At 44.1% G+C, this 27385-nt stretch overlaps 2 protein-coding genes across 12 annotated transcripts in view; both read right to left on the reverse strand.

The window, feature by feature from the left end:
• The window catches only part of CCDC158 (coiled-coil domain containing 158), a 47896-nt gene extending 44797 nt beyond the window's left edge, over window positions 1–3099 (reverse strand). For all 4 annotated transcript variants that reach the window (XM_060278374.1, XM_035103076.2, XM_060278373.1 and 1 more), the window contains exon 1: window positions 1478–3099. The gene's annotated coding sequence lies outside the window, so the exon portion shown is untranslated. The remainder of the gene's footprint in view (window positions 1–1477) is intronic.
• A 3532-nt stretch (window positions 3100–6631) lies between these two features.
• Window positions 6632–27385, reverse strand: part of ST3GAL5 (ST3 beta-galactoside alpha-2,3-sialyltransferase 5) — a 45054-nt gene continuing 24300 nt past the window's right edge. For 2 of the 8 annotated variants that reach the window (XM_060278386.1, XM_060278385.1), the window contains exons 2-7: window positions 14238–14349; window positions 12303–12417; window positions 11594–11937; window positions 11095–11281; window positions 10536–10694; window positions 6632–9145 (exon numbers count right to left, since the gene is read on the reverse strand). In XM_060278386.1, coding sequence (XP_060134369.1) covers window positions 8882–9145; window positions 10536–10694; window positions 11095–11281; window positions 11594–11937; window positions 12303–12417; window positions 14238–14347 — 1179 coding nt within the window. In that variant the 5' untranslated portion in view covers window positions 14348–14349 and the 3' untranslated portion in view covers window positions 6632–8881. Of the gene's footprint in view, window positions 9146–10535; window positions 10695–11094; window positions 11282–11593; window positions 11938–12302; window positions 12418–14227; window positions 14350–15290; window positions 15398–19588; window positions 23258–27385 lie in introns of those variants that run through there. The other 6 variants (XM_060278384.1, XM_060278382.1, XM_060278381.1 and 3 more) reach the window with 5 other exon arrangements.

Here is a 27385-nt window from a genome sequence, read left to right on the forward strand (position 1 = left end):
CTCCTCTGCTAAATATGAAAACATGTGTCCAGCTGCTCCAAAAGCCTTGCCCGGCTGCTTGAACACCCTGCCAGGCCTGGGGTGGGCCAAAAATTGAGCAGCCAGGTAAAAACCAACCCCCAACCCCCCCAAAACGTAGCTCTGAGATTGTGGCGGTCACTTGACTACGCATTGGGCGAAGATTCTCCAAATCTTTAAAAGCTTAGAACCGCAAGGTCAGTAAGGGTTATTTGGGGAGGGGCGGTAGAGTAGGGGGTGGCTGGCCCCCTGGCCTACGTTGAAACGCCATCTTCTCCTAGGCCCAAGGCCTGCGTCCCACCTGCTACGTATTGTCCTCTTCCCACTCCTCGCCTGAAAGAGGATCCAAGTAGGGAAAGGAAGTGGAGTTGACACACCTGGGGCAGGTGAACTAGGAGCCCACAGCAGCCCCTGCTGGTGGGAGGTGGAACTGCAGAGGCTTCCCTTAGGCCTAGGCCCTCCCTGCACCACCATACAGTATATATACTGTATATATATTATATATACACACACATATAAATATATACCCCTTGAGGCCTAGTTAGGGGCAGAGGCATATGTTTACTTATTTTACTACTACAACAACAACAAAAGACCTGAATGCGGGTTTAACAAAAGGTAGAAAAGCAATAGAATTGGGGACTTTGGGGGGGGGTGTAGACAGTGTTGTGCTTTAAAAAAAAAGATTGCGCTTTATTTATGTCATAACACACCGCTTGATTGCCAAAAACCACCAAAGAAAACCCCTCAAAGCAACAGAAGCAATTAGATCATAATATTGTGGTGATGATTTGATAGATAGGAGATTGGGTGTAGCAGAAGGGGAGAAACAGCAACGGAATAAAAGAGTGGGAAGTCGACAAAAAATCAGAGAAAAGACGAAATGTTGGTCTGCCTGTATGTGCTAAAAATGTTGAGACTTAATAAAATATAATTGTAAAACAAAACCACACGCCTCAAAGCAGGTTTACAAAAAGGTAAAAAAACAAACAAACAACACCAATAAAATCAAAGGGGGGGGAGCTTTAAAAAAGATTATTTATTTCATAATACACCACTTGATTGAAACCAAACAACCAACCCTCAAAGTGGGTTTACAGAAAAGTAACAAAAAGAATAAAATCGAGGGGGGAAAGCAGCCACACTGTAATGTTTGTGACAATGTGCAGGTGTCAGGTACATTAAGCGTTCAATCTGGAGCTTTTAGGGTTGTCCCCCAAAATAATCTGCAATAGAAATTCACCCAGACTCTGATAACAGTCTATCTCTGCACACTGTGCTTCATGAGAAAGGAACCAAGGCCGTAAAAAGCCACTGTGTGAGAATCCAAGAAGGGGGAGGATATCAGGCGGAAAAATCCCGCTGCAGTGCTAGCAGGAGATATGTTAAAAAGTGCAGAGAGAGAAAGAAGTTTCCAAACAACCAAGTCCCATCCTGGGACTTGTTGCATTGCACCTACCTCTGAGAGCGACACCTGCGGGGTTTGTGCCTTGCGGTCTTTTGCAGTTGTGAAAACGTTTGTTAGGCCAGGCGTTGTGCTGAACTGTCTTGTGCGATGATGACCTGGCTCTGCACACACAAGGGGAGAAGGGACCACATTGCTTCTCCCCGAGGGTTGCTCTGCAGTTCATGCTTCCCTCCTTCTTTTGCACACGACACATGGGCCGCAGTTGAATGCCAAACAGGACTCCTGAAGTGCAGAACCGTTGAGTCGGCAGCCCTCCCTCCGGCTGGCGGTGTATGGGATAACCTAGGCAACAAACTCCACCTCTGATTGTAGCTGCTGTGTGCATGTGTGGGAACCAATGAATGCCACTTCTGGTGTTTGGTTTCTCCAGAAGGTGGCTTTTGTTCATGCATCTCAGTAATTGCTGCAGAAGGAAACTGAATACTGCCATGCTACAGCGCTTGCTGATGCTTCTCTGCTGCTGGTCTGCAAAAGCCCCTATGCACTTGGGGGGTGGGGGGATTATAGAACCTCCTATCAGAATAACACATGTTTGTAACCTACGCAACAAAAAACCTGCGCGCATATTCCTGTGTACTCCGCATCCAACACGCAGGATGCAGAGTACACAGGTGAACACACTGGGTGAGTCACATCCCATATTTATCCTGTATCTACCCCAACATGCTGTGTTTTGATGGCTCCCAAACCGAGAAAATGACCTGGCCGTGCTTTGAAGTGGTAATGTGTACCCAGGCACACTTCCTTGCTGTGAAACGCTGGACATTTCATAAGTTCTGCTTACAAGGCCAGAATCTCTTGATTAAGACTGGGCTTTCACAGCCAACCTACACATTACACAGAAACCTAAGTATTAGAATCAGCTGTTGTTTCTAGTTGAAGCTGCTTTGGGGAAGGGAGAATTTTGGCAGAGAAGAGAAAGGTGCTTTATTACCACCAGGTTTGCTGCTTTTATGTCATGACTCCCTCCCCTAGCTGTGGGGGCTTGTAATGCAGCAGGAAACCTTTACGGCACATTTCTGACGATTTGTGGTCCTGATGCTATCAAGGCAGTCACATGCTTTCAATGCTGTTTGCACCTGTAAAGGTTTTGGGGCGGTCACACAGCTTCATTACCAATCAGAGAGAGAGAGAGAGAGAGCATGGTATAGTGGTTAGTGCATTGGATTTCAGCTGTATAGCTCAGTTGGTTAAAGCATGGTGCGGATAACGCCAAGGTTGCAGGTACAATCCCCATATGGGACAGCTGCATATTCCTGCATTGCAGGGGGTTGGACTAGATGATCCTCAGGGTTCCTTTCAACTTTACAGTTCTGTGACTGAAACAAGGGTTGGAATCCCCACTCAGCAATGAAGTACACTGGGAAACTGGTTGGCCACTCTGAGAAGAAGAGTGCTGGACTGGTTAGGCTTTTGGCCTAATCCAGCAGGCTCATTCCAATCATACTCTATCCCCCACCTCCTTCTCCCGTTGTACAATATCTTCTCCATCCAATTCCTCACTTATGCTTACCCTCTGCCATGCTGTATAAAAATATAAGGCAATGAAGAAAGAGAATAGAAAGGCAGGAGGGATGTTTCGTAGTGTCGTCAAAGGTCAGGCTATAGGCTCATTATCACAGGGGCGTAGCCAGGATCAAAACTAGGGGGGGGCAAGCCATGGTCGTTCAGGGGCGGGGCCAAGGCACGGGAGGGGCCACGAAGTGGGAATGTGGGCGGGGCTACAGGGCCAACGGGCCCGATGACATTGTGGCGGCGGCGGCAGCGGCCACCTTGTGCTTCTGGGGCTGGCAGCGTGGGCAGCTACCCTGCTTGGCTGGAGAGGATGGGAGGGTCGGGCAGGCGAGAGGGGGTGGCAGGGCGGGCGAGGGCGAGGCAAGGCATGGCCGCAGCCACAACGGCTCCGAGGCGTTGCTGCATATCAGCATAATATTTCAACCATGGTTCAAGCCCCACCTTAGGAAAAAATTCCTGCATTGCAGGGGGTTGGACTAGATGACCCTTGTGGTCCCTTCCAACTACAATTCTATGATTCTATTGATATATTACCATAGCATATGCATCATTCTGCTTTCTTGAATTGTCCTACTCCTAGACATAGCAGCCAACTCCTAGAGGGCTAGGTGCCTCTCCCCCCCCCCAATTACTGGTAAATACCGTATTTGAAAGAGTCATCCCCCCATGTTGATGGGCTTTCTATGTGGGGCTTATCTGGCCCCCCCCCCCCGATTTTATTAAGGATGGAAGAGGGAGGGAAGGAAGGAAGAAATAGAGAGTGGGATAACTCATATTTGTGGGTGCCTCTGGGTGACACTGTGATGCTGGAACTCTGCATGTACAGGAGCCTTGTAAGCAGCTTTCTCTCTGCTTGATTTACAGCAGGCACGTCCAACAGGTAGATTGTGATCTACCAGTAGATCACTGGATGTCTGTGGTAGATCACTGGTAGGTCACTGGCACCCCTAAAAAAAGCTCACCCAAAATTTTCCTCCTCCCTAAAAAAAGTTGAACTATGACCTGAAGCCCTAAACAAAAATGGGCCTCCCTCCCTCCTAAAAGAAGCTCAACAAGTTTGACCTAAACCCCCCAAAAACAGGGCTTCCCTTCCTTAAAAAAACTCAACAGCTTTGACCTGAACCCCCCAAAAGGGGGTAGATCACCCCCAGTTTTAAACTCTGTGAGTAGATCAGAGTCTCTTGGGAGGTGGCCACCCCTGATTTACAGTAGATGCAGGAGGAGGGGCAGACTGGAACACCAATGCTTTTTATAAACATCACTGTGTCTGTCAAAGCTACAGCCTCCCCCCTTTCTTATTCACTTCCTTTTAGCCTTGCAGAGCCACCTTAGTCAAATTGAATCCTCTGAGTCTGCACCCTCATTAAATCGCTCCTGAATGCTCATTAACAACTCCCACTTAAGAACAATAGGGTGAAATGGTCAGCTATCGAATCTTGCCTGGGGATATATGCTCCATTGTCTTAACTGCTTAACTACTGGTAGCCACTTTGCTTTATTTATTTGATGTGTTTTTGTTACAGCTGTGTGTCCCCTCCCCAGCAAGCGGAGACTTAGCTGCTCTTGCTAAAGCAAAGCCCTTTCCACTTCAGTTTTTGGAGGGGAAAAGTGCTGGTTATGGTCTGTAAAATACATTAATTTTTTGCTTCTAGGGGGGGCAACTGCCCCCTCCTGCCCCCCCTTGCCTACGCCCATGCATTATCAAATTCCTGAATTAGGGAACTTTCCCCCCCTCAGAGAGATTTTCAAGCTTTTCAAGAGTTCACCACCTGTTGCATTTCACATTCATCCAATTTACTTAATGTATGGGGGACATTTAGATTTCCAATGTTGCAAAACCAAGCACTTCAGCTCAAGTACTTGAGTGAAAAGAAGCGAAAAGCACTTGTACCTATTTTGCTTCTAGAGTGGTCCCATATAATTCATATGCAGATTTTGGGTCTCCATGACACAAAATTAGGTCTTACACTTTAGAAAGTGGCAAGAGGATTATGAAGGAGGCCCTTGTCTCATATTGAAAAGGAATGTTGCACAGTATTTCCAGTATTCAGAACGTGCATTTTGAAGAATCCATCGTGCAATGTACTGAGACCCACAGCGCTACTCTCCTTCAGTTAACCTGGTGCAGTGTTGGAGCCAGACCTGAGAGGTGAATTAAGAAAAATCCCAAGCCCTCTTTTGAGAATTAGGAACATGAGGAAGTTTGTTGTGTTTGTCATTGGGTTAATGTAATTCTTTCGGAAATTCAAAATACGGAACGTTTGTTTTATATTATATTTAGTGACTGCCGGAGTCATCATCTTGAGACACTGGTATTAGGCAAGGACCTCTCTTTTATCCTCCCTCTGCCCTCCTTCACCTCAACAAATATATTAAGAAAGACTACCTTCTTTGGATCACAGCTCATGTGTTTTAGCTGGATGTCTACTTTCCAATTAACAGATCTGATTCATTCAGAACTTGCTGTAAACCATTTGACAGAAGAGAAGACAACGGCTGTCTTCAGCATATATAAGCGGATATCAAGAACACACACCATCACTTTAACAAGCCAACTAAAAATTTGATGGAAATAACGTTTATTATTACCGATGCAATTCATACAAAAATTCATTAGTACTTAGGCCCCTCCAGACATCATTTCTTATTGCACACATTCACAATAATTTGTGCTTGCAATGCCAGTGAGGTGTAATGGTTGCAGTGTCAGTCTACTGTAGATAGAACCTGGGTTCAAATCCCCGCTTGGCCGTGGAGCTCACAGGATGGCTTTGCACCAGCTACTGCCTCTCAGCCCAACCTACCTCACAAGGCTGTTGTGGGAATTAATTGGGGAGGGGGGAAACCATGTACCACCTTCAGCTCCTTGGAGAAAAAGGTGGGACATCCATACAATAAATAAAATGAATAAAAAATTGGGTGCAACTTTCAATATTGTTTCCACCTGCAAAGGTTTTGGGGCGATCTTGCTGCTTTGTTTCCCAATCAGTGCATATCCTGCAATGTCCTGCTAAAATCCCATCACCTTTTATGCCACAAATGTTCTGGTTTATTTTTGTCCCGCTTTGGCTGTGCTGGGGGAGGGACCAAAGCTGAGGGGCAGAAGGTCTGCCTTGCAAGCAGAAGGTCCCAGTTTCGATCCCCCGCATCTCCAGGTAGGGGCTGGGAGAGACTCGTGCCTGAAATGCTAGGACGGCTGAATGTTGTGCTCCTCAAATTCTTATTATATTAATTCAAGTATGATCTAAATTGGGTGCTTTCTTGCCGAGTGTGTCTAAATTGAGGGCAAACTCCTCTTAGGTGCAACACAAGCCAAATGAAGCCGGTCAGCATTCTGACTTCTTTTTCATTTGGATGCAGATATAGCCAACTTGAACTTGATGAGATATTTGTTCAGTAAATACAGGCTCTATTTGTTCAATAAATACAAGGGAAGATGCATGTACAGGGTTCCACCCGTTTATGTGTGTTCAATCTACACGCAGCTCTGGAAACCTGGACGTGGGGGGGGGGGAGACCTAATGAGCCTCAGCAAAGTCTGCTGTGTCTCAGTCTCACGAGGAGACCCTCCCCAGAGCCCAAAGGGGACATCCTCTTTGGGCTCTGGGGAGGGTCTCCTCACAAGCCAGAGGCACAGAAGGGCTTTGCTGAGGCTCTCAGCTGACGTGCAGGAAAGTGGTGGTTCATGGGACACGTGACTCCCCATTTTATGCAATTTCCCTGATGGGTGCATGGGTTCAAAATGTAACCCCGCATAAATGGGGGAGTTGCTTGTATTAGCAAAACGTAAGACTGTATCATTAACCAGGCAGAGGGCCTTCTCGGTAGCGGCACCAGCCCTGTGGAACGCCTTCCCATCAGATGTCAATGAAATAAACAACTATCTGACTTTTAGAAGACATCTGAAGGTTTTAATGTTTTATCACAGTTTTAACATTCTGTTGGGAGCCGCTCAGAGCGGCTGGGGAAACCCAGCCAGATGGGCAGGTTATTATTATTATTATTATTATTATTATTATTATTATTATTATTATTAATATCTACTCCTTCTCCACAATCACTTTCAGCACTGATTGAGAAGAGTGCTCCATCAAGACTGCCCACCTCTTCCTTGTCCATGTTATGTTGTCAACCACCCCGTGATCTCCTGATGAAAGGTTGTCTATAAATTTAACAAATAATGATAACAGATAGCACCGAGCTAGATGGATCAATGGTGTGATTCTGTTTAAGGCAGCTTCTTATGCTCCTATTGCTCCTCTGGAGATCAATAACGTAGTGTTAGGGAAGCATCGCAGAACAACTAATAAAGCACAACGCACCCACCATTAATGCACTAGTAATGCGCCAAGAAAATGATGCAGAATATCCCTGCAATAAAAAAAAACCAGTCTGGAGGGGCCCTAGATCCTATGTTACCCATGAAAACTGGCACAGTGTCGCTCCTTGCTATAATATCAGGGCAATAACTTGAGAGGTCAACACTGTACTTTTACTGTATGCCAGGAACCAGCACCCCCCACCCCTGGAAAGCTGGGCTTCTCCCACATGATCTTCTGCAGGGGTTTCTCTTGTAGGAAGAAGCATCTCTACTATGGGTCCCATCATGCCACCGGCACCACATGGGAAGCTCATCTTGATAGAAACCTTATTCTTCGTGAAATTACTATTTCGGACTACAGCAGCCAACGCGTAACAGTAAATACTCTTTCATTTGTTGTTCCTACATATGCCATCCTTAACATTAGGACTGGGGAACTGCCAGCCCTCGAGACGTTGCTGGACTCCAACTCTTACCACTTGGTGTGAGGATGGTAAGAGGACGCTCGTTGGTGTGATGGTCCCTTGGCAGTGCCACTCTGCAATAGGGGTCATGGGCAGCAAAAAAAGAGGCGCCGATATCTTGCCTCTCCTCCTGTCCCCATCTACAGCTGCTAACAGATGCGTGCTCCAGAAAGAGGAGGGAGCTGTCTGGGTTTGTGATTCACAGCAACCACCCACATTGGGGGTGCCTGCCCCCCAAAACTCATGGGTCCACAGGTTTACCACGTTTGAAAGACATAATCTTATGGGAAGCTGCCATACCTCCCTAGGTAATGCATGACTTGGAAGGAGAGAAATACTTAACACCTAGCAAACACCTATAATACTGTAATACCAGGTTATCAAAATTGTTCTTATTTGCTTATTTCAAGGAAGTCAGCTTCTTCACAGTAGGACGGATTTCAAACAGCCCCAGCCCAGGTCGTGTTTGGTAATTATAAAAGGCCTTGGCCTCTAAATTGGGAGTAGGCGCTGCACTTTCTGGCCGTGTCACTGAAAAGGGGCTTTGAAACCCTTTGGCTCTGCAGTCTGGAGGAAGAATTAAAATGTCAGGAAAATGGTCTGTGGAAGGGAATGCAAGTGATCGCTTCACCCGGTAATGAGAGTCACTTCCATTTCCCAATATTCATGTTCTCTAGTAATAATAATAATAATAATAATAATAATAATAATATTTCACACATTTAAAAGTGCTGCAAGATGTTAGAATGAACACCAACTGAGAACTTTTTCCTTCATGAAATCAAGAAACACAGCTCTAGGCAACCTATATAATAAAAAGGTTCTGGGTCTCTTTCCAAACACTAAACCATTAAATATGCATTAAGGAAATTTAAATTACCCACAAAATCCTTGTGGGAAGCAAAACATTATTTTCATGTACATTAAAAAATACTTACCCAACTGAACATAAAATTAAAAAGGAAAGCAGCTGAACACAGTAATAAAAAGTCCTTTAGGGCATCTTGCAAGATGGAAACACTGAGAGTGCCTCCTTTGGGGAGGAGGAGCCTGCAGGAACACACAGAATCCAGTCTTTGGGCTTATTTTCAGTCACTAACTTGCCTTTCTGCAGAAGTCGCAATGTATTCCTCCACTGAGGTCTCTTACAATTCTCTCTTTTATCAGCTTCTGAAGAAATTTTGCTTCTGTAGTCACATTGTGCATTGTCTGGCCATTCATCGCAGCCATGCAAAGATTGTCAAAATAATGCAGTGGGGTGTTGGGTTGACTCAGATTGTATCCAAATCCAGCTATACTCACTTCGTCACATAAATGTGAGGCCAGGACCACTGCCATCACACCGATTGTAGGCACATTCTAAAGGGGAGGAAATTACATTCCCAAATTAGAGTATGCTTGTTATATTAGGGTGACAATGCCATATTACACACTACTGCTGAAAATCAACTAATCTAAATATATATAAATGTAAACTGACCATGTCCATTAGTACTGTATCCATGACTCGCCTGGGTGGGGGTTGGGGGGAGGAGGGGACGGGATAGGTCAGGACACAGTGGGACCAGTCGCAGGGATGAGCCGGGGGGGGAGGGGGCATGATACGTCATGGGACGGGACAGGTTGGGGGGAATCACAGGGAAAAGCTGGGGACTGGGGGGAGGAGGGGGCGGGATACGTCATGGATTGCCACAGGGTGGGGGGAATCACATGGATGAGCCACAGCAATGCGTGGCAGGGCCAGCTAGTTACTAATAAATATAGTAAAGGAATCAATTAATAGATCATCATCTTGTCCAAACACTGGCAACCACAAGATTCCCTAGACTTAAGCCATGCCTGATATTCTTTGCTTGGTTTAAAAATGAATAAAATCATGGAGAATGTGCATGCAATTATTATTTGTCTGAAGGAACATGAGATACTTTCTTGGCTGCTGCAATATTCTATTTTATTTGACCGTTTTTTGTTTTTGTTTTGAAACTGCAGTTTTACTGCGAAATTGTGATCTATCGTTATTTATTGAATTTCTTTAGTTATCTAATGCCAAAGGCAACAGGTGACATCAATAAAAATTAGTTAAAGCCACCCAATGCAGTCAATGGCAACTAGTAAAGAAAGGAACAAAACCAACCACAGCAAACAAAGAAAACTAAAAACAATACTACCAGACTAACAATCACACTTTGATCAAGAATAAAAGTAAATGATGTTAAAGGTATTAGCTGATCATAGATTTGTAGAGCTGGAAGATGGCCAAAAGCTGCAAAATTGATTTGTCTTTCAGGTGTGACAAGACTCTTGCTTGTTTTTGTTGCGCAAAACTATCAGGGCCACACCTCTGGAAATTTATCAGCTTCGACAGGGAACACCCAGAGGAAGGAGCTGGTATGTAAATATTGTCAATAGATGAGAAATGTGTGTCTGTTGCGTGTTACATAAAAAAGTGCTTCCACCTCTATGTCTAATGGAACTTGTGCAAATTAAACAAATTGCAGTGGAATGGAAAATACCAGGTGAAAGTGTGAATGCAGGGTTCCCCAAACCTGGGTCTTCAACTGTTTCTGGACTACAATTCCCATCATCCCTAACCTCTGGTCCTGCTAGCTAGGGAGCTGTAGTCCTAAAACAGCTGGAGACCCAAGTTTGGGGAACCCTGGATTAAGGCATTTTCATGTATCCTTAACAATGACTGAACCGCAGCGGTAAAATGCCAGCATCTTCTTTCATCTGCAAAACATACACGCACCTTATCCCACCCCCATAACTTTGCTCGAGGTTCAGGGTACTCCAGAATATCCAAAGCCGTCTCTTTGACTATTAACGGGTTTAAGATGCGAATGTGTTTAGGTGGCACTGGTATTTTCTCGGCTACCTCCTTCCAAAAAAACAGCCGCACCCAGAGTGGCTACAAGAAAAAGAATATTAAAATGATTACAAAGTTTGGAATCCATAATATCCGCATGACACACACTTCCCAGGATTATGAGTCCTAATACAGTCTAATTTTCATTAGACCACTGTCTTCCCACTGCCTCTTAAGCAAACAGTGCAATACGTTCCATGAAACGGGATAGACATTTTCAGATTACGCAAACTTCCAAGAATTTTGAGCAGTAAGCATGAAAACCATATTGATTCTGGCAGTCCTGAGGTTTTAAAAAAAGCATCTCAATGTTATTTACATAGGTAATATCAGGGCTCTTTTTCAGCCAGAACTCAGTTCTGGCACCCCTTTTTCTGGAAAGATAGCACTGGGTAACAGGAAACTCAAAAGTTGATAAGGTGTTTATATGGATATTACTTACAAGTGTTTCATTTTTCACCATTGCTTGAATCCAGTCAAAATCAACACTTTTAAACAAAACAGCAACAAATAAGCCATTTGGATAATACTCATGTTCAGATAAGGGGGCACCTTCTGGATATGTCATCCTTATGGTAGTTTTATTACCAACATCATCTGTGTATCCCTGAACTGGTGCATTATTTAACCTGTAAAGTAAAATAGATCACATGAATGAGTGCCCATCTTAATGAGTTTTGTAAAGACAAACTTAAAAGATCCCTCTGTAGTTCCTGCTTAACTACAATTTTAGATTCATTTTGAAACGGAAAAGCATAGTGACAATCACATTTTAAACGGTCGTAACTGGAAAACTACCGATCACAAACTGAGCACAGGAAGCACAAATCTAACAGAGGCTGGCGTTTTTTCAGCAAAGATTCTGAATTGCATTCACAGCTCTATGTTTCATTCAAAACCTTTAAGACAAAAGAGAGAGAGAGAGAGAGCGCAATATATACCTTATAACAATATCAAATTGGTTCAGGGCGTAGCCCAACTCCAGTCCATTAAGAACCCCTCCACTCCCAATGACAACACAGCGCTTACAAGCCTTCGATTGCAAGCTTTCCGGCAGGTCATATTCGGGTAAAAGTTCCAACAGGTCTTGAAGTTTTTCAGAAAACTTGTGAAATCCAAAGGGTGGTTCGTATTTGAAGATGGCTTCTTGCGAATTTATGTCTCTTCTTACAAATGGAAACGCATTCACACTGTACTTTTCCATAAATAATCTGCCCATCCCTTTCTTCACAAAAGATGGTCGGCACTCAGCTTGAACAACTCGCTCCGCATACTTTTGTGCTCTCTAGAAGAAGAAGACACAGAAGTTAAGCTGTACAGTGGTACCTCAGTTTACGAACTTAATCCGTTCCGGAAGTCCGTTCTTAAACCGAAACCGTTCTTAAACCGAGGCGCACTTTCCCTAATAACGCCTCCCGCCGTCGATGGCCTTCCACCGTTTGGATTCCGTTCTTAGACCGAGGTAAAGTTCTCAAACCAAGACACTATTTCCGGTTTTGCGGAGTTTGTAAACCAAATCGTTCTTAAACCGGACTGTTCTTAAACCGAGGTACACGCAGTCTTAGAAACTCAGGCATCTAAGCTAGGGGCCAGATGGCTCCTTAAAGCAGGGTTTAAAGTTGCATTTTTCAGTATGACATAATAACTAACCTTTGCGTGCTCAGGGTTGACATAATGAATTCTTGCCATGTCACATTCTTTGGAATGCAAGCTTAATTTGACCATGTAGACAAAGCAAAGGCCAATCACAACTAGGATGACATGCCTAAAAATAAAAGGGAGAAATTTTGTTATTTCTCTACAAGCATAATAGCACTAAAAGGTGTCCCATAAATGCGAGTAATACCGTGTTTCTCATATTATAAGACATGTCTTATATTTATTTTTTCCTAAAAAAAAAACACTATGGCTTATTTTCAAGGGATGTCTTATTTTTTTCCTCCTCCTCCTGCCGCGGCCGGCATTGCTGCTGTGCCTATCACTATGTCTTATTTTCGGGGTATGGCTTATATTCCTTGAATGCTTAAAAATCCTGCTATGGCTTATTTTATGGGTATGTCTTAAAATATGAGAAACAGGGTATTTATTCGCAATTCAACACTAAGACGAAAATTACACATACTAATTAAATCAAGAAAGGCTTTCTTTCATTGTATATTTTTGTGTGTGCAATTTTCTAGAAATGGAAACTGGGCAACTTGAGAACAGTCCAAGAACAGTCAGAGTTGGCACACCAACTGAAGCTGGAAATGACCACTCCAAGCCACTGATGCCACCTGGGCCTCTAGCAACAGCAATGCACCTAGAAGCCCCCAAAACTATGCACCTGCTCGTTCAGGGAAAATCCAACTCCACTCAGAGCTGGTACACAAACCAATTCCCAGACTTGAGAACTGCTTGTCCATAGGGTCCCCCTATTCACCAACTTGCTTCCCTCTCCTGAGCATAGTAAAATTCACATCTAATATTAAGACTCCAGCTCTTGACACAAAAAACAGACCCAAACAGCAATCCAATGCACAATTACTGGGGATTAAGTCCCAATGAAATAAGCAGGACTTGAGTAAAAATGCAAAAGACTGTGCTATCAAAACCATTTGATTTACATTATGGACAACATACCGTATTTTTCCATGTGTAAGACGATGCTTTTTGCTTAAAATAACAGGCAAAAATTGGGTGTCATCTTATACACTTATAGTGAATGCAGAGGGGGGGACGTGCGGTTAATGGCAGCAGCAAGCAGGAGACTGGCAGTGGCAATTGGGCGGGTGATTGGTGGCTGCGGCAAGGCCTGCTGGTGATTGGCTGTGGCTGTGGCGATTGGGCAGGTAATTGGCAGCTGCGGCAAGTGGGCGGGTGGGCTGTTGGTGGTGGCGAGTGGGCAGACAATTGGCGGCTGCGGCGAGGTGTGCGATCGCCAGTGGCTTTGGCAAGCGATCGGCAGTGGCGGGCAGGCAGGTGAGCGATTGGCGGAAGTGACCTCCTCCACCCCACAAAAAAGCTAAACAACTTAATTTCTTAATTTTGGGTTAAAAAAAATAGGGGTTGTCTTATACATGGGGGCGTCTTATACACGGAAAAATATGGTAATCTGCCACTGGATTAAGGGCTTGTTCACAGTTCTGCTTGTCCAAGTGGTTTCCCCCTTGCCCCTCTCTTTTCCAAAGGAAAACCCGCTCTTTAGCGATAGATCAGAACAAATAGCAATTGGGACAAACCTGAATTGCCATTTTCTCCGACTGAGCGCTAAAGAGAGGTTTTCCCCCAGAGGAATGCAGTGGAAGAAGAGGAAGTGCAGATAAACCCTGAGTCTGAAAATAGTATTCAGAAAGCAGTGGAATAAATCAGAATCTTTTCGTAAGCAAAGCGCCACTTCTTTTTCCTTGTGCTTCCACTGAACCAAACATGGGTGGTGGTTTGTTTGTTTTTGAAACTTTCCAGGATTTAGTGGCAAATATAACTTTTAAAACAAATCCAGTAGTCAGGCTTTAACACCCTACCCCGTAAGGAGAAATAATAAACGAGATGTTAAGCAAGAATTTATGGTCGGTATCATAGACAGAGTCACTTACTTGAAAGTACCTTTTAAAAACCCACTTGGCCTTATCATCTTCATGTGCAGGTACCTTAGAGCATGGCGCAGAAGACAAGCATTCCCTTTTCAGGTTAATAGTGTGATCTTCACTCTGCATTGCTGCAAAGAGAAATCCCGTTAACAAGGTATTTATGTGCATTGCACTTTAAAAGAAAACACCCACCCACAGTAATTGACGGTTTCCTTCATGCAAGCAGTACCTCTTGCATTAGCTAAAAAACATGGCAGTAACATGGGGAAAGCTTAATTACAATTTTAGCTCAAAACACACCCTTTGATCATGAGGTTCTTACACTGCTGCAACATGCAAGAGGGCGCTGACCGAACAGGACTCAAGTCTCAGAGAAGATAAAATCCGTTAGAAAGTATTTAAAGACATCAGCAGAAGACCAGTGAATGAGACCAACTAGGTTTGTAGCCCAGTAGCACCTTAGAGACCAACTAGGTTTTTATGAAATATTATAATAATAGCAAACAGAAATCAACACCACATTATACATGAATGGATTCTGGAGAAGAAATAAGGAACAACATATACAACTAATGATTATATGGAAAACAAAATAAAATATGAATATTTTAACTATCAAGCTTAACTCAAAAGAGCAAAATTAACTATGCCTTAACCATTGCTGAATTCTACATTATCCTGCCTATCTCACCTACAGTGGTACCTCGGGTTGCGGACCCAATCTGTTCCGGGGTGCTGTCCGCACCCCGAAAAGTCCACAACCCGAGCGGCACTTCTGCGCATGCGCAAAGCATGCAGATGCTTCTGCCCATGCACATGCGGCGAAACCTGGAAGCAAACACTTCTGGGTCCGCCGCGTTTGTAACTTGGAAAAACGCAACATGAGGTATGACTGTACATGACTTTTGGTTTAATAGAAATACTTTATTGTCACTGTACCACTTGTTTACTGTGTAAACAAGCACCACAATTCAAAAGCATCCATTCTTCGGCGATCAGCCTTCTTTATGTTCCAGCTCTCACTTCCATACATCACTACTGGGAAAACCACAGCTTTAACTATACGGACCTTTGTCGGCAAGGTGATGTCTCTGCTTTTTAAGATGCTGTCTAGGTTTGTCATTGCTTTTCTCCCAAGAAGCAGGCGTCTTTTAATTTCGTGACTGCTGTCACCATCTGCAGTGATCAAGGAGCCCAAGAAAGTAAAATCTCTCACTGCCTCCATTTCTTCCCCTTCTATTTTCCAGGAGGTGATGGGACCAGTGGCCATGATCTTGGTTTTCCCGAGTAAAGACGCTCCAGTCCGTTGCGTCTTTAAAGATTTTATTGTGCATACTATTTACAGTGCAGAGATAGCAGAAAACATGACCGCTTAGTCACTCTCAGAACCCGGCAATGGCGCCCATCGGCTTCGGGGCCAGCATAATAACTGGGGCACCCCGAAACGCCGCCCCTTCACCCTGCGTTTGGGCGCACGGCTCAATTCGGGCGTCAGAAGGAGCGGTGTCCCTTCTTCCCCACTCTGGCTGGGACGGTGCCTGGGCTCCAGCGCCTCCCTGAGCCGTCCCTCCTCCCCTAGATGGTCAGAGTGGTGCAGGGGCTCCAATACATCGCTGAGCCCTTCTTCCACCATCTGGTCTCCAGAGCATTGCCAGGGCTCTGATGCCTCGCTGAGCCTTCCCTCCTCCATTCTGCTTCCCCCTGACCCGCTGCTAGCGCTGTCGCTGGGCGAAGTGCTGGTCAGGATGATGGGGGGAGGCTCCCTGTAGGGAGTCCCCCTGACATTTATATATCTGAGTTTCTCAGTCAGTAGGTGATTAACTCTTTAAAGGGGTTGACTGCGCACAGTACGAAACTTCCCTCGTCCTCCAGACAGTTAGCTATGTTTTTCCCTTAACACATTTCCCAGCAACTTCTGGGCTTTGAAGAGATCCACTTATGATTCCACTTTGCTGCTTTCCCCCTTTCTTAAAAAAAAAAAGGGGGGGGGTATTTTCATTCTCTATGACTGCATTGCATCATACCCTCCACCTACTTTAAAGAGGTCAAGTGAGGGCTTCCGGTCCAGCGCCAGCGCCGATCGGCGGGGTCTTTGTCTCGCTCCGAGACAGCCCGTCTTTGCTAGAGGAGGGAGGGCAGCGAGAGCAACGCTGCATCCCATAGAACCCCGGGTCGGGCGTCCCGGGGGCAAAACTGCTCGGCAGAGCCCAAAACCGGACTCCCCAACCGTCCGGCTGCCCTGGTAAGAGCGCTGGAGTGAGAAGGGTCGAAGTCGCGGGGGCCATTTTGAGCACCATCGTCGCTCTAGCGGGGAGAAGCTCCGAGCCGGAGGCGGAGAGCGCTGGATTCTTCCAAAAGAAAGAATTAGAAATCAAGACTGTAAGTAAGTTCTCAAATTTGGATTGTTTTGAATATTAATCTGGACTAATTTGGATTTGGGAGAGAGGGAAATAAAACGGAAGCCACCCCCTCCCACCGGTAGCTAAGGAACAGTAAAATAAATACCCGAAGCCACGAACTGAATGTCTAAAAGGTATCCTCAAAAGACATAAAAGGTCCTCCCCTGGATGCAGGGTAAAAGGGGAGAAGGACGATTCTCTGCAGAACGATGAAAAAGAAAGAGGAAAACCTTTTGTTTCCCCGGGAGCCGGCAGCCCAGACAACCCAGCGAGCTGACGAGGATTTATAAATGAGTTTTACTCTATTTAGACTCTCAAGAAGCTAGAAGTATATGCTTTTGAAATGTTTGAATTGTGAAATGTTGGTTTGGACCTTTGTGAATCTGGAATTGGAAAATGCAACTACTTTGCTGAGACTGGGAAAATAAGCAGCGACCATTTTCCACTCCACACGATAAGCAGTGACCTTGACAAGACGGAACTATGTCAACAAAAAGCTACTCGCCTGAGTTCCAGCGGATTGTTTTGACAGCCATGTGGGAACTAAAAATAGGACTATGCCGAGATGAGATTCAACAGCAAGAACTAAAGCAGCAATTTCAGATGGTGATTGCTGAATATGATTTCTCAGATGATGAAGATATTGAAATGGAAATGGAGGAGGAAGATAGTGACAATGATAGCGACAGCAATTTGGATGATCTGGTCAATGAGGTGGACTCTGACGTGGAGCATGAAGAGAACAACGATGATGACTGGGACAATACAACACAAAATGAAGCACACCACAAGGAAAAAGTTGATATTGCTTTACAAAAAGAGAAGCGGAGTACCCCTCCTTTGAGGAGGGAACGACAGGAACCAATGGAATTACAGATTTCCCACAAGGAGAAGGACATGAATAATTTAAGAAGGGGAGAAACTCAGGGGGGCCCCATGGATATCTGGGGGACAAAACATTGGAAAAAGGGGGTGGGATGAAGGAAAAATGGGAGTGTAATTATTAGGACGGATTATCAAGCGCAAATTAGGATTGTTGATTACGGAACTTGCTGGATTGGAGGGAGGTAGTCGGAATTTGGGGAAGAAAGGTTATATTGGGATTTTTTAGAGTGTAAGAGTTAATTATGGGAAAAGTTAAAATAAAAGAAGTTTAGGGATTTAAAATTTTAAGAAGTCTATTGAGGGGGGGGAAAATTAGGCAAGGGAAGAGAAATTGGATAATGAATTATAAGGACTAAGAGATTCAGTGAAAATGGTATTAGCTAAATTTAAAAATTTTATGAAGAGGAAAAGTAAGTTGTTTATAGATATGGAAACTGTTAAAGAGGATAGTAAAGGGATGAAAACTGGGAAAGGGGGGAGGTAGGGGAAGCCCACAAAATATGGTTTATCAATGTAAATTTGAAAAAGATTGTTTTTATTATTGTTTTTTGACTTTTTTCTTTTTTATTATTCTTTTTTTTTTGAATTTTTTTCTCTTTTTTCTTTTAGTGTAGCTTTTTTTCTTTTTTGATTGCTGGGTGGTTGTCTCTCTGCTTTCTGCACCTGGAGTTCTCTGGTGGCAGGGGGGGACTCTGGGGGGGGTGGGGGAGGGGGGGACATAAACTCATCTACAAAATGGAACATCTTCAACTGCCTGCCTGCATGGGATACTCCTGTGGCAGGGGAGAGCCCATGGGAGGGGGGGTGGAAAGAAGGTGGAAAATTTGATTATGAAAGTGTTTCTTTTATATATGTTTCTTTTTGTAACCTGTAAAATCAATAAAAATTATATTAAAAAAAAATAAAGAGGTCAAGTGAATTTCACTGTGTGTTGTAAAGCTATCCAAGATCACTGACTAATAAAGGACCTAGAGAAATAAAATATCAATTGTCATAATGACAGGGGGCTATGTCTTCACCATTTCTTCTCAACCTACTATAACTGGGAGAGAAGATGGGGCACAAGCAACTTTCTATTAAGCCACCACCCGTTCATATGTGATGTCTTTGCACTTCTTTAAATTGCCCTTAAAGCAGCACTTCATCTGGGTGTGAGCTGCATATAACTCTCAGTTAAGGGTTTTGTCTCTCCTGTGAGCCTGTAACTGCAAACACCCCCTGGAGGGTGTGCGTTCATAAGTCCCTGCATTCTGTGCATGAAATATACTGAAAACTTCCTCCTAGAAGAAAACCACCTAGTCAGGAGTGAAGTTCATGTTTTATCCTCACTACAACAATATTGTCAAGAGATAACAGCAACTCCTCCTGTATAAGGAAGAACGAAAAGCTGTGTGTTCAGGACACAAGTTGACTCATTCAGGACCCAATGACTTCAACCGCTGAGAATCAAGCCTGCTTCTGCCTCCATAATCTTATCTCAGGTTCTGTTTCTTGAGCAGCTGGCTATTAAATTGTGCAGCCATGCCATGACCCTTATTTCATACCACCACCCACATTTGCCTGCTATCTCCACATCTTCACACTATTCCAGCACAAGGAAAACTATGCATTGCAGTTTATTTATTTTTTTAACAAGAGAGGCATCTGTGCAGCCTCACAGCTCACCCAAGAATTAACAGCGCCCAGACACCAGAGTATGCTACATTTTGAAAGGCAGTTATAAAAATGTCTGCCAGGTTCTCAAGTTCTGTTTTCCTTAAAGTATTTTTAAATATATATTAGGCACGCATCGTGCTTGCATTATTTGCAGAGTACTTCTAACTGCTGTTGTTTGAGCATGAATTAATATTTGCAACATGATACAGCTCTGTCGCTATTCTAGAAGCCTTCGGCTTTTTCAAAGGACGATCTCTAAGTGTTTTAGCATAAATGCATTTTATATTTATCTATGAAATGTTTCCAAAGTTTGAAAGCAAATGCTAATAGGACAGTAATAAATTAAGAATGGAAAGGAAGCAATGGCAACTTCCTCATTAGAGGTGCCAAAATTCTGTTAACCCACCCAGTGCAAGCAAATACTTACCACTGTTCCATCTGTTTTTAAAAACCAGGGTTAAAGGTAAAGGGACCCCTGAACATTAGGTCCAGTCGTGACCGACTCTGGGGTTGCGGCGCTCATCTCCCGTTATTGGCCGAGGGAGCCGGCGTACAGCATGACCAAGCCGCCTCTGGTGAACCAGAGCAGCACATGGAAACACCGTTTACCTTCCCGCTGTAGTGGAACTTATTTATCTACTTGTACTTTGTACTTTGACGTGCTTTAGAACTGCTAAGTTGGCAATGTTAGCAGTACAGTATGTACTATGGTCCATGCTATGGTCCATGGGGTCACGAAGAGTCAGACACGACTAAACGACTAAACAACAACAAATGTTATAAACATGATGTACAGATGTATTTCAACACCAGGATGCCAAAACCTTGACAATGGCTGTGTACACACTACCAGCTTAAAGGTCAGCGAGGTCATTTATTTTCACTGTATTTTAAATGCATTTGCACCCTGTTGTACACCCTGTTGTATCTACATCACTCACTGCATGTGAATGGCATGCAGAGATCAGCCAGGAATGCCTTTACCTAATGAGTAGTTCTCAATTCAAATCAAAGCTGATTGGGGTGGTGGGAATGTATCAAAATGCAGTATTTCACAAGAAACTTCAGGATAGATATGGATTGTGGCTGACGTCGTGTATACAAGCTTTTCTAAGACAGCAGTGGGAGAACATAGGATGCAGAGTAAACAGAAATGTGTAGACAAGCAGTGTTAGAAATTCAAATATATAAGCTAGGAACCAAATGACCCCCTTAAACCAGGATGGAATCCCTAGTTGCCATTTTTGGGCCAGGTGACTCAAAAGTTCTATTTTCCACCAGAGGTCAGAGAGATAAACTACCACCTGACATTTAGAAAATACCTAAAGGCAGCCCTGTTTAGGGAAGTTTTTAATCTGTGATATTTTAATGTATTTTAATGTGTGTTGGAAGCCGCCCAGAGTGGCGGGGGAGACCCGGCCAGATGGGCAGGGGTACAAATAATAAATTATTATTATCATCATTCCGATTGTGCATATGAAATATAACGGATAGAATTCTACAGGATGTGAAAACAGTCCGGATCCAAGGATCCCCCAGGCATCCACCTCCAGATGGTGGAGAGGGCAGGCACCATCCTGGCTCCCGGGCATCTTCACATGGTCGCAAGTCGCCAATAGCCAGTTGCAAGAGACACCTGGCGCCTGGCAAATTTTGAATGCTGTACACGGCCTCAGACACTGAGCTGATCCACGCATCATGGTAAGCCATGGTTTATGATAATAATAATTTATTATTTGTACTCCGCCCATCTGGCTGAGTCTCCCCAATCGAGTGTTAAAACAATACAGCTTTAAATATTAAATACCGTATCTTCCGGCGTATAAGACGACTGGGCATATAAGACGACCCCCCCCCCCCACTTTTCCAGTTAAAATATAGAATCTGGGATATACTCACCTTGTAAGAAATACGAAAGACGACCCCCGACTTTTGAGAAAATTTTCCTGGGTTAAAAAGTAGTCTTATACGCAGGAATATACAGCACTTGCTTAAACAGGGCTGCCTTCAGATGTCTTTTAAAAATAGGATAGCTGCTTATTTCTTTGACATCTGATGGAAGGGTGTTCCACTAGTACCTTCTTGATACTAAATCACTCCCATTCTGCTCCACCCTGTCTGCAGCCAGGCGCAACGAACCAAGAGCCTTGGCTTAGCTTTACATGTGAACCAGCACTTCCAGTTTTGTTGTACTCCAGACCATGAGCTACTCATTCGCAATAAACCACAATGCACAAACCAGTTCAGTTATCATTTCTATTTTAGAACCAAGCAGTGTATAAATTTTATGAAATAAAGAAATAAATAAAATTAATATTCCCGCTTGGCAGTGCCTGGCAGAATGCTCCAAAATGGGGTGTTCTTAGGGTGAGGCTGAGCTGGGCATAATCTGCCTGCTCACCTTCTGCAGTAGCCGGACTGCAGAAGTGCGATAGCTCTGTTGTTCCACCAAAATGTTGCAGTGAGCAGTCTTTGCTGCTGCTGCTACTGACTAACAAAGCAAGAAACGAGCAAATACGACTTGAGGGTTTCCTCAAATGTGCAAGATCTGTATCAGATAATGTGGTCTCTGCCCCTCAAAGCTTTACACCACAATACTGTATGGTAAGGCATTTAGCCTGAATGCTCTAAGACTGTTTCTTCTCCAATGATTTTTGTCTCACCGTTATGCTTGTGGTTACATCAAACACCACCAGTTTTGGAGACACCCATTATTTATTATTTATTTTATCTACATGTCTAACAATACTTTTAATGTGCACAATCACCACTTTCCTTGAAAATGTGAACTTTTTTAGATCTGACGTGCATTTCTTCAGAACAGAATGGTGGAAGAATACCATTCTATAAAACGAAAAAGGACTTGTACTTCAAAAGAACTAAATACACACACAGAGCAACCATTTAATTGCAGGTTTTACTCACACAAAAAGCGGCTATGAAGAGTGAAATGCTCACCGTGTGTTTCAGATATATCTTTATCAAGGAGGAAATAAATAAATAAGTAAATAAATAATTTATTATTTGTACCCTGCCCATCTGACTAAGTCTCCCCAGCCACTCTAGGCAGCTCCCAATCGAGTGTTAAAACAATACAGCATTAAATATTAAAAAACTTCCCTAAACAGGGCTTCCTTCAGATGTCTTTTAAAAATAGGATAGCTGCTTATTTCCTTGACATCTGATGGAAGGGTGTTCCACAGGGCGGGTGCCACTACCGAGATATTTATTCCTTCATGAAAACTTCAGAACTTAGAAGCTCTGTTTTTGTTTGTTTGTTTGTTCTACTGTTATTTTAATAGCTGTCTTTGGTGTGTGTTCCCCCGCCCCCTTTTTGCTGAATTCAGAGGCCAGGCTGCTCACGGTTTGAGCATATACCTATCCTGGCCCAACTGCACTCACTGCCAATTAGCTTCTGGGCCCAATTCAAAGTACTGGATTTGACCTATAAAGCCTTAAACGGCTCAGGACTGCAATTCCTCAAGTACCACCTCTCTCCATATAAACCGTCCTGGACAGATAATAATCGGAGGCCCTCCTTTGTGTGCCTCCTTCGCGAGAGGTCCGGATGGCAGAAACATGAGAACGGGCCTTTTCTGTCGCGGCTCCCCGTTTGTGGAATGCTCTCCCCAGGGAGGTTCGCCTGGCACCTTCATTATACCGTATATACCTTTAGGTATCAGGCAAAAACGTTCCTCTTCAACCAGGCTGAATAACATCCTATATCCTTTTACATGCATTTGGTGGGACGGGGAATATTGTTTTGTTCTTGTTCTTGTTTTTATTATGTATTTTGTGGGTTTTTCCTTGTATTTTTAAGCTGAGATCTACAGATGAAGGAGAGTATACAAACGTAATTAATTCTGGAATCATAGAATCATAGAGTTGGAAGAGACCACAAGGGCCATCCAGTCCAACCCCCTGCAGAGCAGGAAACACCATCAAAGCATTCTTGACATATGAGGCCTGTCAAGCCTCTGCTTAAAGACCTCCAAAGAAGGAGACTCCACCACACTCCTTGGCAGCAAATTCCACTGCCAAACAGCTCTTACAGTCAGGAAGTTCTTCCTAATGTTTAGGTGGAATCTTCTTTCTTGTAGTTTGAATCCATTGCTCCGTGTCCGCTTCTCTGGAGCAGCAGAAAACAATCTTTCTCCCTCCTCTATATGACATCCTTTCATATATTTGAACATGGCTATCATATCACCCCTTAACCTTCTCTTCTCCAGGCTAAACATACCCAGCTCCCTAAGCCGTTCCTCATAAGGCATCGTTTCCAGGGCTTTGACCACTTTGGTTGCCCTCTTCTGGACACGTTCCAGCTTGTCAGTATCCTTCTTGAACTGTGGTGCCCAGAACTGGACACAGTACTCCAGGTGAGGTCTGACCAGAGCAGAATACAGTGGTACTATTACTTCCCTTGATCTAGATGGTACAGTATACTCCTATTGATGCAGCCCAGAATTGCATTGGCTTTTTTTAGCTGCTGCATCACACTGCTGACTCATGTCAAGTTTGTGGTCTACCAAGACTCCTAGATCCTTTTCACATGTACTGCTCTCAAGCCAGGTGTCACCCATCCTGTATTTGTGCCTTTCATTATTTTTGCCCAAGTGTAGTACTTTACATTTCTCCTTGTTAAAATTCATCTTGTTTGCTTTGGCCCAGTTGTCTAATCTGTTAAGGTCATTTTGAAGTGTGATCCTGTCCTCTGGGGTATTAGCCACCCCTCCCAATTTGGTGTCATCTGCAAACTTGCTCAGGATGCCCTCAAGCCCATCATCCAAGTCATTGATAAAGATGTTGAATAAGACTGGGCCCAAGACAGAACCCTGTGGCACCCCACTAGTCACTACTCTCCAGGATGAAGAGGAGCCATTGGGTTCTGTCAGTCAGCCAGTTACAAATCCACTGAATGGTAGCATTGCCTAGCCCGCATTTTACCAGCTTCTTTACAAGAATATCATGGGGCACCTTGTCAAAGGCCTTGCTGAAATCAAGATAGGCTACATCCACAGCGTTCCCTTCATCTACCAGGCTTGTAACTCTGTCAAAAAATGAGATCAGATTAGTCTGACATGACTTATTTTTCAGAAACCCATGCTGACTTTTAGTGATCACAGCGTTTCCTTCTAGGTGTCAAGTTTGCTTAATGATCTGCTCTAGAATCTTTCCTGGTATTGATGTCAGGCTGACTGGGCGGTAATTAATCATTATAATAATAATGGCTAGGTGCCCTAACCTACTTAAAGCATTTTTTACCCAGTAGAGGCTGGTCCACCAGAGTGAATGGGCCACTACCTCACCCATCTCAGCCTGCCCTCTGCCTGCCTATACCTGCCTTCCTTCTTACACCCAAGTCCAGGGGGTAGCACTGCCTATCGGTTTTCTCTTCCTCTGCCTCAGCGCTGCCCTCAAAGAACTTCAACGGAGAGAAAGATGGGGAGAAAACTGAAATGAGTTGACTCTGCCTTGAGTTCTAATGGGCTTTATTAGAAAAAGCTCCCTGAGTGGCGTACGAAAGCCACAATTCAGTTCTTGTCTTCAGCCTTAAAGGTAAAGGGACCCCTGACCCTTAGGTCCAGTTGCGGATGACTCTGGGGTTGCAGCGCTCATCTCACTTTACTGGCCGAGGGAGCCAGCGTACAGCTTCCGGGTCACGTGGCCAGCATGACTAAGCCGCTTCTGGCGAAACCAGACCAGCGCACAGAAATGTCGTTTACCTTCCCACCGGAGCGGTACCTATTTATCTACTTGCACTTTGACGTGCTTTTGAACTGCTAGGTTGGCAGGACCTGGGACTGAGCAACGGGAGCTCACCCCATTGTGGGGATTCGAACCGCCGACCTTCTGATCGGCAAGCCCTAGGCTCAGTGGTTTAACCCACAGCGCAGCCTTAGGAATCTAAAAAACAGAAGACACATGAAAATGGGGTAGGGGTGAGGGAGGAAGAAAGAGGCAAGCTCAGGCACCAGTTCTTAAAGGTTCCAGTTCGTTTATTTGCACATTTATAGTGCATGTATAATGAAAGGGTTGGTGCTGTGTTGTTTTTACTGTAATTATTTGTATGGTTTTAATAGATATATTGTTCTACCATTGTTAAGACTGTGACTGTCAGCACTTTCAATATGTACAGTACACTTCTCTTCTGCAGCTTTAAAAAACTCACTTGGTGGTAGAAATTGGCATATGAGGCTTGTATGCAAGGCCAATTTTTTCCTGAACCCTGTTCCACAATGCCAATCCAGTCACCATCTTGAGCAAATGCAATACTCCACTCATATGCAACTGTTCTTTTAATTAATAAAATGGGTGTTATAAAGGTCACAAGGCCTGCGGGTGGAATTTATGCTTTTCATTCTGAACCAGGGCAAAGTGTAGGTTGAGTGTATTCTGAAAGGGGCTGGATGGCCATCTAATTTATCATGGATACTTTAGATGACATTCCGGCATTGCAGGGGTTGGACTTGAGAGTCCCTCCCAACTCTGTGATTCTAATAAAGAGTTTTAATTTAATTGGATTTTAATTATTGCTCCCCCCCTATGTTTTTAACTGTTCTTATTTTTATCTGCAAGCCACCTTATTTTCCTGTATAATAATAATAATAATAAATTTTTATTTATACCCCGCCCTCCCCAGTCAAAAACTGGGCTCAGGGTGGCTGACACCAACAGAATCACAATAAAACATAAAAACAATTAATTAAAATACAGATTAAAATACAGTGTTAAAATTTAAAGTGCAGCCTCATTTCAAGTAGTCCATAAGTCCAAGCCACGAGGGAGGAAACACAGGGGTCAGGCTGAGTCTAACCCAAAGGCCAGGCGGAACAGCTCTGTCTTGCAGGCCCTGCGGAAAGATGACAAATCCCGCAGGGCCCTGGTCTCCTGGGAAAGAGCGTTCCACCAGGTTGGGGCCAGTACTGAAAAGGCCCTGGCTCTAGTAGAGGCCAATCTAGCCATCTTATGACTCGGGATCTCCAGAATATTATTGTTTGTGGACCTTAAGGTCCTCCGTGGGGCATACCAGGAGAGGCGGTCCCGTAGGTACGAGGGTCCCAAGTCGCATAGGGCTTTAAAGGTCAAAACCAGCACCTTAAACCTGATCCTGTACTCCACCGGGAGCCAGTGCAGCTGGTAAAGCACTGGATGAATGTGATCCCGTGGCCGGGACCCTGTAAGGAGCCTCGCCGCGGCATTCTGCACCCGCTGGAGTTTCTGGGTCAGCTTTAAGGGCAGCCCCGCGTAGAGCGAGTTACAATAGTCAAGCCTGGAGGTGATCTTCGCATGGATCACTGGGAAAAAGGTAGATTACAAAGGAGGAGGAGGCGGAGAACCACCAGAACGGCTTACAGTAGGCAAAAAACTTTTTTTTTTTTTTGAAAAACAGTACGTATAGGAGAGACAGGGCCAGAATTCTAAAAATTCTAACAACTGGCTGGGATAGAAACAATTCATGTAGCCTGATGCAATGACTGCAGCTTGAAAGAATGACAGCTTATATGCAACCAAAGAGAGATGGAATAGTGCTGCTTATTTTTTCTACCTCATGATTTCTGGTGGAAGAGGAGATCTGTAACCCCACTCTCCTCTCAAACTTCTCACCCCCCCTAGAATCTGGAAGAGGGGCCAAAAATATTGTATATAAATACAGTACAGAAGTTCAGAAAGCCTGATTTAGTCTCCGACTATACCGAAACTATTATCCAACTCACACAAACCTGTTAAAATTCTCCGGAGCAAAACACTGAATAGTAAAACTGCATTCACTAAGCCGCACCTTCTGATTCTGGGATTTTATTTTCATGAACCATCACCGTCATTAAGATAGTGCTTTGCCGATGTAATTTCATAAAAAATACTGAAATTGCTGATCGTGCATATTTTTTGGGGGGGGGGGAATAGTTGCAAAGCAAGTGAGGGAAAGGGTCAGCAGATTAGAATGAAAAAAAGACAGATGCCAGATGGGCATGAAAGGAGATCACAGATCTATATCACTGGCCACATGCCAGCCAAATACAGTACAGGAGAGGGTCAGGGTAAAACGCGGATCCAGATGATTTTAAACGGATCCTCATGAATTCATATGATTTTTTCATTCAAATAAAAAAACAACACCATGATATTGTAGAGTATGTCTTAGTCTGTAGGCAGCACCAAAAAAATCATGCATCCACTGTTTCGTGCGGCCACAATGACACAAAAACGTGGTTAAAAACCACGG

This window comes from Zootoca vivipara, chromosome 9 (genome assembly GCF_963506605.1).
Source record: "Zootoca vivipara chromosome 9, rZooViv1.1, whole genome shotgun sequence".
Classification (NCBI taxonomy): Eukaryota; Metazoa; Chordata; class Lepidosauria; order Squamata; family Lacertidae; genus Zootoca; species Zootoca vivipara.